The sequence below is a fragment of the Schistocerca serialis genome, chromosome 7 (genome assembly GCF_023864345.2).
Source record: "Schistocerca serialis cubense isolate TAMUIC-IGC-003099 chromosome 7, iqSchSeri2.2, whole genome shotgun sequence".
Lineage (NCBI taxonomy): Eukaryota > Metazoa > Arthropoda > Insecta > Orthoptera > Acrididae > Schistocerca > Schistocerca serialis.
The window spans coordinates 43796280-43809807 of NC_064644.1; the positions used below are offsets into that span (position 1 = coordinate 43796280).

General features: G+C 39.2%; 1 protein-coding gene across 8 annotated transcripts in view; it reads left to right on the forward strand.

Annotated features, from left to right (window-relative positions):
* The window catches only part of LOC126412823 (AT-rich interactive domain-containing protein 2-like), a 323653-nt gene that overhangs the window by 281893 nt on the left and 28232 nt on the right, over positions 1–13528 (forward strand). For all 8 annotated transcript variants that reach the window (XM_050082643.1, XM_050082642.1, XM_050082640.1 and 5 more), the window contains one exon: positions 4801–4965. In XM_050082643.1, the coding sequence (XP_049938600.1) occupies positions 4801–4965 (165 nt within the window). The remainder of the gene's footprint in view (positions 1–4800; positions 4966–13528) is intronic.

A 13528-nucleotide genomic window follows, 5' to 3' on the forward strand; every position in this document is an offset into this window, starting at 1 on the left:
GGCATAAAACTCTTCAGGGAAATTAAAGCAACAAGATTCAAAGGCAGTGAATCAGCGGAATCATTCACTAGATGTATGAATAACGTAGTGGACACACTTAATTCTTCGTTTCCTAAGGATGCATTGTACAAAAACTCAGAGGCTCACAAAACATTAATAAAATGAAAAAGCATTCTCGCCGATAAAAATAACAGCTTTGTTTCCGAACAAACTCTCCAGTCACTAAGAGTAACCATTGAAAGTACATTAGAGATATCTGAATATTTTTGAGAAAAAGATTTCAGCTATGTCTTACTGCAAAATTTAATCAGGACCCACTTGAACGTCATTTCGGTATCGTAAGGTCTCTGAGTTGTAATGATCACCCGTCAGTAATAGACTTCTTGAGCTTGCACATGTTACAGTGCGTGTACATTCCTGTAAAACTAGCCCTATGTTCCTGTGGAAACTGCGAACATAAATGTGAATTTTCATTGACGTCATATGTACGCCAAATGCGGACTTTAGCCAGTCATTTGCAGCAAAAGAACAGAGACAGAGTTCTGGAAATGGAAGATGTAATTTTAAAAAATGCTGTGTGTTCCTCATAACTTCACAAAGGCTCATCCGAATCCACAACATATGCCAAAGAGTCTTGAAAGCACCACAGGAAAGGAATGTTTAGTTTATCATCTGACAGGTTACGTGGTGCATCAAGCAAGAAAAGCTGTAAAATGCCATAAGTGTTTGTACCTTCTAAGTGGAAATTTGTCTGACATCCCATTCTCTTTACTTAGATCTATTAGAGATTATGGCTCTTCTATAGAAAAGACGTTGCTCACATATCCATCGAAAGGCATCTTCAATGTTCTTATGCAGAACTCCGTGATGACAGTTTATGGGGCAACCTTTTTTTATGATTGCCTCAATAGTTTGGACCACATAATTGTTGAAATATCTAACGTTTGATGCTCTGAAGATCATGTTTTGGAGATGATTCCCAAGCTGATCCTTCATTATATGAAATGCTGCTTTTTCACTGGCATTAAACAAATTTGGAAGGAGTTGAAGTCTCCAAAAACTTCCAAGACTGCCCAGAATCTATACAAACTAGCTGACAATTGATGTCTACCGAGGTAAGTTAATTAAATCCACCTACTTTTCATATAATTACATAAATTTTATGAATGAATAAGCTCGTGTGCAGCATTTGGCGTAATAACATGTATTTCCGTGGGTCACAAGCGGAGCAACTGACATCTCGTGGTGGAACTTATGAACTAGCGGAGACGGCACACTTTTTCTTCTACTTGCTATGCCGTGTGTGGTATTTCAAATAGCAGTCGAATATTCAAAGGGTAGTCTACATATTATACACATAATACCCGTTGGTGATCCAGTGTTTGCACAGTGATTCGTAACTGTTTTATACTCGTCGAACTGTCACATGAGGCAGGGATCGTAGGAAGCTGATTGGTGCTACCGTGTGAGAGGGGGAAGAGACAGGAGAACTCATTGCTTCTGGCGTAAAGTACAGATCTGCTACTGTGGTAGAAATACATGAAAGAAATTAGTTTCCTAATAGCATTTTATAGAGACATTCATATCCAGTTCAGTAAAGTGTCCGAAATTATGTTAAGCTTGTTGTAATACTTACTATATCAACTAAAGTAATCAATTTTTGACAATATAATGTAATTGGATAGATAAAAAATCTACTCACCAAGCAGTGGCAGGGCAACACACACGTATAAAAAAAAATGTTTCACGTATGCAAGCTTTCAGAGCCAGTGGCTCCTTCTTCAGGCAGAAGAGTTGAAGGGAGGAAGAAGAGTGGTGAAGGGAAAGAAATGGAACTGGAGGGGTTTGGGAAGGGGTTAGAGTTTGGAAAAGTCAACCAGCACACAGGGTCAGGGGAGACTTAACCAGACACGATCAGAAGGAAAGAGTGATTGTTGGGGACTGCCTCTCAAGTTCCTTTCCCTTCACCCCTCTTTCTTTCCTTTCAACTCTTCTGCCAGGAGGAGGAGCCACTGGCTTCAAAAGCTTGCACAAGTAAAACTTTTTTTTATAATATATGTGTGTTGCTCTGCCACTGCTTTGTGAGTAGGTTTTTTACTATATCATCTGTTAGATTGTTGTAGTTGGCAGCAGTCAAAAACAAGACATCACAGTCGTGAAGAGTAATGACATGTATCTATACGTATCGGGCAGATCTGTGGTGCTGAACGACTGTTTGATGGCGACGGACTGACATAATATTGTGAATGGAGAAGTTAAAGCTAGCCGTCAACTTTACCGTGGAGTAATCTGCAATTTTGTGTCTATAAATCTGCGGCTTGTGAATGCTTGCTTAGCCATTTTGTCAAGTGGAGCGGCAATAACCTTGAGTAGCAATGAAATTAAATCAAGACTTGTAACACTATTATTCAAACAGGAGGAGACAAATGACATTTTAGACATTTATAATTGTTTTATTTTGCAGCATTTATACAATTATCAGTATTAAGTAATTATTCACTACTACTACTACTACTACTACTACTACGTGATCAGGCCCAGTGGACCGCACGCATCTACAAGTTTCCTCCTCCACTGTATTCTGTCCATTGCTGCTATCCGCCATTCGTCCACATTATTATTCACTTTTTTAAAATACATCCTCTGCTGTTTGCTTTTTCTTCCGTTGGCAACATTACATGACCTTTATGATAATTATTCTCGCTTCACCCTGTGTTGATGGTGTTATGGATGTGGATGGGCCAGAAGTAGCTTCTTTATTCATTATTTTTCCACTTGCACACCTGCACGGATCAAGTTGAAACAAGTGACTGTTCACTGTATAATGGCTACTTACTACAATGCCATATACTGTTGGACCACATTGCTGAGCAGTAGTCCAAGCAGCAAGTCAGTTCAATCTGAATCTGGCTACAAGAAGTGCACTGAAAATAATTAAGGAGGTATCTAAAGAGGAAATATTGTTGCTAAGAGAAAAAATGCAAACATGCATTACTGGCGTAGTAGAGATCGCCTTTCAAATACAAGTTAACGTGTGTGATTTCTTGCTTGAATCCAGAAATCGCAGTAAACTAGGAAGTAGCTCAAAAATGATTGACAATATGTCTTGAAATTTTAGTATCAGATGGAAGAATGTCTGGTTCAAAGGCAGACCATGTCATACTTGAATTTGTGGAGAGCTGCAGAGGAAAAAGAATTGAAGACAAGATTAAATGCTACAAGATAAGTGAAAATAGTCTCGATAAATTCTGGGTCAGTATGATCAGATTATCTTCAAATTCATGTCCAAATTCTAAATTTTTTTTGTAAATTATTTTAATAATCCTACGTGGAAATATTTCTGTCGAGCAAGGCTTTTCTGTAAACTCCAAAATTATAGTTGAAAATCAAACAGAAAAAAAGCCTTATTGCTCATAGATACATATATGACACAGCCCAGGATGCAAATGGAATTGACTGTTTCAACATTGACAAAATTCTTCCACACTGTTTTTGCAATGCACATATTTTGTACGAAGACGATATGAAACTTAAGGCGAAGGAAGGTGAAAGGAAAAGAAGGGGCAATTATTGAACAAATGAAAGCAAGTTGGGGGGGGGGGGGGGGGAATAGAAAATTTAAAGGAATGATTTATTCATTTTTATCATGACAAATTTCTACAGTTTGTTCCCTGTAGTCAGTGAGTTACCTTGTATATCTGTTTGTAAAAACAGGATTCGTAATTTTTTATTTTTTATTTTTTTTACTGCCTGTAAATCAACATACAGTATTTAACATTTTAAAGATATTTTAATTTGTGTCTGTGACTGACACTACTAAAGAAATAACTTGTACTTAATTAAGCATATTCTGTTATATCATATAGAGGTTTGAAAAAAGGATGTTTTAGTCTCAGTTTTAATAAAAAAGTAAAACAGAAAAACATTGTCTTGAAAGCCCTTGATAAAACCTTGAATTTGAAAATGTTCAATTGCTAGACACCCTGACAACCTGTGCTGTTTAAATGGGGAGTTGATTTTTTATTTAGCATTTTAGTACTAGGGCATTCAGGGACACAATACCTGCATGGAACTACATGAAATTACATTTGTTGTGTGACAGTAACTGATTCTTATAGTTTCTCAGCCACTTCTCACACTCTTCTACTGATAATTCTGTGAAACGTTCACTTAAATCAGTGCACTAAAGGTACCAAAATATATGAAACTTAGCTAGCTTTGGCACAGAGAAGACAAATGAATCAATGCAGAAAGAAGAAAATTGACAGACGTAATGCCTGTTTAGGCACTACCCACTGACAGATGGTAGTAAAGTTATTTAATATGTTATTGTGTGTCGATTTCATTAATACTCTAGCCTGCAACAAGTAATCACAGTAAAAGGTCATTTTAGTATATGGGCACGGATGGAACCATTTGTGGAAGCTCATCACACTGACTTTAAGGCATGTAGTATCATTAAGCTTTAGTCACCAGAAGCTGTTGCTCCAGCAGCAGCATAACTGAAAGATCTTTGGTACTGAGGATGTTGTTGTGAGCTGTGTGCAGCTTTGGTTAAGAGATGTGCTAAATTGCCAGTAACTGATGATGTTTACAAATACAAGTTGATAAACTGCTTGAAGAAGTTTGGTGTGTCACTCAACAAGTTTCGTTCCTTAGTAGGAATTTGATCAGAGTGTGGGGGGAGAAGGGGTTGATATTTATTGCTTGTTATTAAAAGTTTTACTCTCACTAGATTTCTTGCTACGTATTAACTTTACCAGATAAAAACGGATTTCTTTTATGTGTTGTGTGTACTAGGTGCTTCGTATGATGGCAGTTCGGCGGCGGCAACTATCACAGAGTGGTCGCAGTGAGATTCCACCCCCACAACCACCGCCTCCTCATCCTGGTTATGCCCCAAATGCAGCTTTTCATGCAATCAAGAGACATGCTCTTGAGTTTGTGAACCCCAAGGAGATGATGGTAAAGTTCTTATGTTTAATATTATAAAAATTCTTTAATTATGTAATATCTTTTACAATAGAAAATGCAGTGGATACTAAAAATTTTTGATGTGTTCTCGTTAATTCTGAGTATTCCCTCTTGTTTTGATATTAGATTGTCCTTATGTATGATGTTCCTTATGTGTATGGGTATATTTGTATTTGCATTTACAGGAATCTGTTCCTAAAACAGATTGTCACATTTTGACTGATGCACTCCAACAGGGTTGTGATTGCTCTGTGAAAAAATATTGTTACAATAATTTCAATTGCTAGTATAATGATTTCAAAAATCTGGAAGAGTTGTGGTCTGTTTGTGTATGTTGGCCACCTCATTAGTTACTTGATGTACCTGTTTAATCTTTAGCAGTCCTCTGCAACACCACCTTTCAAAAACTTCTTTCCACTTTTTGCCTGAGCTGTTTACTGCTCATGTTTCATTTCTGTACAAGGCTACAGTCCAGACAAATACCTTCAGAGAAGACAGGAAACATTTAATTTATATCCGGTATTAACAAAATTCTATTTTTCAGAAATGCTTTTCATGCTATTGGCAGTCTGTATATTATATCCTGTCATTTTTGACTATCGGCAGTTATTTTGCTGCCTAAATGACAGAACTCTTCTACTACTTTTTAGTGTCTCATTTTCTAATCTTAGTTCCCTCAGCATCACCTGATTTAATTTAACACATTCCATTAGCCTCGTTTTGCTTTTGTTAACATTCACTTTTAATCCCTCTTCAAGAAACTGCAGCTGATCTTCCAAGTCATTTTCCAACTCCGAAATAATTACGTTGTCATCAACAATCCTGAATTTTCTCTCCCTCTGTGAACTTTCTGAATTTCTCCTTGATTTCCTTTGCTGTTTGGTTTTTTACTGCTGCTCCTTTGCTATGTCCTTCAACTCTTGTAACAGCAGTCTGGTTTTTGGACCAGTTGTAGATAACTTTTAACTCTGTAAGTTCATCCCTGTCTCCTTCAGAATTTCAGATGTTGTGAAAAGCTTTCCATGCAAATGCTCTAAACGTAGATTTGCCTTTCCTTATCCATGGAACTGAATGGGGAACTCAGCAAGTCTCTCCACTGGAACTGTAGGGTCTGCAAAAAAAGACAAGATAATCAATCACTGAATAGGAGGCAAAGATTTGTGGCCTTAAGCCTGAATTAGAAAACACAAATTTGAACTGGAAAGGATGAAGGGGGAAAAAGATTTGGGAACAGTTTGAAGGGGGTATAAGATTGGATGAGGCGGGTAAAGGTAAAATGAGAAGCTGAGTGAAAGGGGAACAGATCTTCAACTTCATCTACATTTGAGCATACAATACTGAATAAATTTGACTTGTTACCTGAAGCAGGAGGTGAAGCGTCTTGTCCAGCTGTAAGTCACAATTGGATACAGCAGACATCTAGCAGAGAAGCAAGTGTAGGTTGGCACCAAAAGATAGTAGGAAGAAAAGTGTGTTGCTGTTAAGCAGTAGCCGTGGAAGGGGTGAAGGCCAGATGGTACAGAGCAAATAAGGAACAGGGTTCCAGGTCACAAGTATTGTGAAGCCAAGTGATAGCCTTAGCCGGGTGACAGAGGACACAGTGGATTTGTTCAAATATTTAGATTAAGAGGATCAGGTTGGTGGAGTGGGGAGCAGCCTGGCTAGGGACAGTAATTTCAGCATTAGGGATGACCTGGATGAAATGGGAGTAGCAACTAAACACACAAATGTGAGTTCCAAGGAGATCCTACAGCACTATGGCCAGCTCTGTATTAACACTGCTGTGAGGCATTTGAACACATTGGAGCAGGTTGCTGCTGACTGAAATGAAATCTCATATGAGTACAATGCCTGTTGCTATAGTTGGAAGATGGGTATATAAAAGACACAGCCTACACCTAAATAGGAGAGGAAAAGACAGAGTGGCTCAGCTTCATGCAGAAAATGTACAGGATGGGATGTTGGATTTCACTCACCAAATTTTACGTATATTGAATAACAAAATATCACTGGTTGGTATTTTCTGCAACTTACCTAACACACTTGACTCTGTGAATCTCAGTATTCTCCTAGATAAAGTGAAGTTTAATGGGATTGACTGTGTAGCCAGCCATTGTGTAATGTCATATCTAACACACAAAAAAAAAAAAAAAAAAAAAAAAAATTTATGCAGAAAGTTGTATTTAGTAATTCAGTCAATGTAGTATGGAGACATTATTCTGATTGGGGAGAAATCACGTACAATATTCCCCAAGGCTCAGTCTTAGGTTGCTATTGTTCCTTATACATGTAAACGATTTTCGGTCTAATATAGAACAAGCAGAATTAGTTCTTTTTGCAGATGACTTTAGTATTGAAACTAAACAAAGCCGTACATACACCAACAGAAGAAATGGTGAACACATTTCTTAAAGTATCATTGGTTTACTGCGAATGGTCGCACCCTTAATTTTAAAAAGCCACGACACATTTAGTTCCGCACATATAGAGGTATTACACCAATGATAAGCGTAAAATATGGCGAGGAAATGATAAATAAGGTGGAAACTTCGAAATTCTTAGCTGTCACATTGATGAAAGAGAATTTAAACAAAAAAACACTGAAACAACTAAGCTCAGCCACGTTTGCACTTTTAGAATCATTGAAAATCTTGAGGAGAAACAAGTCTGTAAGTGTATGTATTCTGAACATTTTCATTCAATAATGTCATATGGAATAATGTTCTAAGGGTGGCAGTTCTTCTGGGAAACCTGGAATGCTCAGAAAATTACGTTTTGCCTGGAAAAATAAGGGAAAACTCAGAGAATTTCAGGAATTTCCTCTAAAATCGTAGGGAATTCTGTGTTTTTAATGTAACATTGAAATTGAATTTTATTGAATTTCACAAATCACAAATTTTAAAATATTTCAAAGTATGTTAATTATATGAAAATTATTCCATATAAATTATCGCTGTTTAATAACTGTGGTTAAACTATGGCATATATCTGGTATATAGCTTGACTGAGAAGAAAGAATTGTTGTGGTACACTGCCTGCCCTCCTCCCCCACTCAGCATTAATTTATCAGGAGCTTTGTGACACCACCTTCCTCCTCATATCTGGAATTCTCAGGGAATTTTTTTTTTTCAAAGTTTGAGTGGCCCTGCTGCTTCTGGGGTGACTCATTTTCAATAAAGAAAGTCTTCATTGCTCAAATATATGCTGTCTTCACAGTATATTAATTCCTTCATTAAGTTTGTTGTAAGTAATCCACTCCAATTCAGAAACAACAGTGATGTAAGCTTTGTAATTACAATACCAGAAGAAAAAAGAGTCATATTCATGACTCCGCATTAAGGCTGTCTTTAGGACAAAAAGCTTGCACAATGCTACAACAAAACTTCTTGATCATTCATCTAGTGATAAAAAATGTCTGACAAAGAGCAAAATAAAATTTGAAAACAAAAACTCGAATCTAAGCCACACTCGTATCTAAGCCGCACCTGAAAAATGAGACTCGAAATCAAGGGGGAAAAAAAAATTCCCTAGTCTAAACCGCACCTGAAATTTGAGACTCGAAATTCAAGGGGAGAGAAAAGTTTTAGGCCGCACCTCCAAATCGAAACAAAGTTGGCCTATTGTAATATGAGACACCATTTAGGTTGAATGAATGACGATACAGCTACAGTAGTTTGGTTCGAGTCGTAAGCTTAGCAGTTAAGCTTTACCAGGTAGCCATTGCTATGCATCAGGCGCTCCGTCCGTATTTCTACGGATACCCTTCCTTTCTCACGTGCTTCGTCTGGTTCGAATCGGTTGCTTATTTTTCTTTGATCTGATAAGGGCCGTTATCTTTGTTATAGGTGTTTACGTCACTCTAAGCTGAAAATGCATTATTGTACTGTGTCATGCATTTTTCGTCACATTCTGATAATGAGTGTTTACGACCTGTCGCCGCTCGCGGCATGGCTTGCTTTTGTGCGCGCTGCCGCCGCTTACGATAAAAAAAAAAAAGAGAGGAATTGTCTCATTAGCGAAACGTTGGCAAGAGACTACTATTTGTTGTTACTTACACTGCTTTCTTTGATAATGATCAACAAGAACCAAATAATAGACTGCGTATGATAGATGTTCTAAATGAGAGTTTAGCTAAAATTTTTCTCTGTTTGAAAATCTTTGCAGATGCCTCTTTTTTACATTAAATTCTGCACAGAAATTAGAGTCACCTTAGATTTAAAAATCTAGTCAATTGCCGTGCTTCATTTCTGACTTTATCACTATTAGGCATAAGAATAATACGAATATAAACATGACATGATACGTATATTCTTCCGCATTTGCTGTTGTCTCACATTAGTTTCGTAGGTTATTAGGCAGACAGGATTTAAATGAGATAGCAGCAAACACGAAAGAATACATGGCAAAATGTTTTTATTCGTATTATTCTTGTGGTGAAGAGAATACTGCATGTGATTCACAATTCATAAAAGTTCCTATTAGCAACCATCTCTACTCACAGGTAGGAAAAAATTCAGAACGTAGAGTTGGCCATATTGACAAACATCCCAAACAGTCTTGCCAGTCGGATTTTCGTAGTACATTGAAATGCTGCTACATTCGAAGATGAACAATATGGAATTTGTATTTACTTTGTTGGATAATGTATGAAAATGCAGTGGTCGAAACTCGGGGCGGAGAAAGAAAGCTCATCTTCCACCTTTTTATTTTTAATTTATTTACTGACGCAGAGGTTTGGGTGCCAGTATTTATCTTTGTGCCTGCAAAGCATGCCTGTGTAGCGCTACATATATTCTATGGCAGAAGTTAGTTGTGGCGGCACGTACCAACATTTTTCAGAACTTCCGCTTACTTTGCACTCGATTCTAAGCCGCAGGCGGTTTTTTGGATTGCAAAAACCGGAAAAAAAGTGCGGCTTAGATTCGAGTAAATACGGTAAGTTTCTCATTGACAACTCTCATCACGGAGATGAATTTCAATTATTGTTATGTGTAAAAGGTGACGGGTAATAACTCAAATCCATATATTTAATAATAATAATAATAATAATAATAATAATAATAATAATAGAAAAGAACAAAAAAAATCCAAAAAACTTAAAAATGTCCAGCTTGTAGCCACATTTACAAATTAATTTGCGATATGAATGTTAAGTGGCTTGTTCCACACCATTATGATTTATCGTACAAATTATCCGTGGAATCTGAAATTTATGAAATAACTGAGGCACTCTTTGAAGATAAGTTGTAGGGCTAGTATGGTCTCACATGTTCTTAAATTTCCATGGAGCCGAAACTGTTCCTTCTTGAGGCCACTTCTGCAAGTTTTTCCATTCTTTCATAAATAATTTCTCAATAGTTTGCAACAATGAGTTACTAAATTAAAAGTTTGGTTAAGTAAACACATGTCAGCATCTACTTATTATGGAATGGAATTATTACACTCTTCTTGAAGCCTGAGAGTAATTCACCTGTCTCAAATATCTTGCATGCCTGGTGGAGTAGTGTTCTCATGGCTGATCCTCCCCAGGACCTCAGTAATTGCGAGGCAGTGTTACCTACTCTAGGTGCCTTGTTTTAACTTAGCTCTTTCAATGTTCTGTCAGTTCCAACAACTCCAAAGAAAAGCATTTAAATGGTTTTATTGATTTTACAAAAGTGAACATTGTGTGTGAACTAGGGATATTGTGTGTGAACTAGGGAGTGCTTATTGCCTTAATACACTCCTGGAAATGGAAAAAAGAACACATTGACACCGGTGTGTCAGACCCACCATACTTGCTCCGGACACTGCGAGAGGGCTGTACAAGCAATGATCACACGCACGGCACAGCGGACACACCAGGAACCGCGGTGTTGGCCGTCGAATGGCACTAGCTGCGCAGCATTTGTGCACCGCCGCCGTCAGTGTCAGCCAGTTTGCCGTGGCATACGGAGCTCCATCGCAGTCTTTAACACTGGTAGCATGCCGCGACAGCGTGGACGTGAACCGTATGTGCAGTTGACGGACTTTGAGCGAGGGCGTATAGTGGGCATGCGGGAGGCCGGGTGGACGTACCGCCGAATTGCTCAAGACGTGGGGCGTGAGGTCTCCACAGTACATCGATGTTGTCGCCAGTGGTCGGCGGAAGGTGCACGTGCCCGTCGACCTGGGACCGGACCGCAGCGACGCACGGATGCACGCCAAGACCGTAGGATCCTACGCAGTGCCGTAGGGGACCGCACCGCCACTTCCCAGCAAATTAGGGACACTGTTGCTCCTGGGGTATCGGCGAGGACCATTCGCAACCGTCTCCATGAAGCTGGGCTACGGTCCCGCACACCGTTAGGCCGTCTTCCGCTCACGCCCCAACATCGTGCAGCCTGCCTCCAGTAGTGTCGCGACAGGCGTGAATGGAGGGACGATTGGAGACGTGTCGTCTTCAGCGATGAGAGTCGCTTCTGCCTTGGTGCCAATGATGGTCTTATGCGTGTTTGGCGCCGTGCAGGTGAGCGCCACAATCAGGACTGCATACGACTGAGGCACACAGGGCCAACACCCGGCATCATGGTGTGGGGAGCGATCTCCTACACTGGCCGTACACCACTGGCGATCGTCGAGGGGACACTGAATAGTGCACGGTACATCCAAACCGTCATCGAACCCATCGTTCTACCATTCCTAGACCGGCAAGGGAACTTGCTATTCCAACAGGACAATGCACGTCCGCATGTATCCCGTGCCACCCAACGTGCTCTAGAAGGTGTAAGTCAACTACCCTGGCCAGCAAGATCTCCGGATCTGTCCCCCATTGAGCATGTTTGGGACTGGATGAAGCCTCGTCTCACGCGGTCTGCACGTCCAGCACGAACGCTGGTCCAACTGAGGCGCCAGGTGGAAATGGCATGGCAAGCCGTTCCACAGGACTACATCCAGCATCTCTACGATCGTCTCCATGGGAGAATAGCAGCCTGCATTGCTGCGAAAGGTGGATATACACTGTACTAGTGCCGACATTGTGCGTGCTCTGTTGCCTGTGTCTATGTGCCTGTGGTTCTGTCAGTGTAATCATGTGATGTATCTGACCCCAGGAATGTGTCAATAAAGTTTCCCCTTCCTGGGACAATGAATTCACGGTGTTCTTATTTCAATTTCCAGGAGTGTATAAAGACATACAATGAAAAAGTATCAAAAAGACCCTTACATACTAGGTAAACTGGTAGATTGCGTTAAATCTTTTGGCAAATTTGAGCCTTAAGGGGCCGTCACGAAACAGAAAATTCCATGAACCCAGGTGTTTTTTGAGGGCTAGCAGACCTAATGTTAGAACTAGAACTGGATGACGTCATCTATATATCTACATGGATAATCCGCAAGGCTGTCAGATTCATGCCTGCGTAGAGCAATCCGAGTTGTAAAGGGGAAAGGGGTAGTCTCCACTTGGTCTGTGTAATGTTTAGTTATTTTGCTGTTTGCTCTTCGTTTACAGCTCTCATGTCAAATGAAAACAAATGGATTTCTGTGGCTGGGAGCTATCATGTGAATTAAAATACATTCACATGATTCTGGAAGGCTAAAATACTTTATTAGTTTCAGTTTTCTGATTTTATTTTATTTCCAGGTTTTTGGCAGCCAGGCATTAATTGCCTTGCAGAACAGTGAAGCTATTTTTGTTAATTTGCTTTAAAAAATTATCATTTATTAATATTTTCCACAGGGGCAGTCAGTTTATTTGAAACACTATTGGCTAGTGTCAACTGGTTGCTGAATTTCAAATGCACATTTTTATCTTCTGGCATGCCGGGCATTATGCCATAATTAAAAACGAAACATGAGATAATTCAATACTCGCTTTCCAAGAAAATTTGCATCCTGAAAAGCTTAATATCAGGTTGGGGTGTACTTCTTTCGTATTCTGGACATATGAATGTGCACTTTAAGCTGAATTATGCTTTTTAATATGGGTTACAAAATTCTGACACTCTTGGAGTATCCTCTGATGTCCTGTTTCGCTTATGATGTAATGTAAGATCACAAAATGCTGTATAATTACAAACGTACGGGCTTCCTACGTCATCATAGCTGCACACACACGGTAACTTCTATTTTCTGGCACTCTCTGACAACTGCTGAAACAAATTCTAACAGGTTGCAGGAAGACACTGCGAATGGTGGTTTGAAAAACATTACTTTCAAAGTAAATTTCATTTTACACAAGATGGGCTATGTTAAGTGTGCAAACATGCTTTGAATTTCTTAAATCACAGAGCGTTTGATTCTAATTTAAAGCGTAACACTTTGAGGACCAGCCACTTAAAAGAATTTGGAGCCCAGAAGGCCAGACATTTATGTGATTATTTAAAATTGTACTGGCACATTTATCTGATGTATCTCAAAGCCGAACACATACACAAGAAAGACCAATATTACATGTGAAAGCTTAGCTTTTCTTGTAGCTACACTACGTATATTAATTTAAACCATTAACTGTTCCTATTTGTGTGTTTGGTGTACTTCACAGTGGTGTTGCTATTGGTAGACCAAATCACGTGTCCTATGCTATGAATATCTGCTA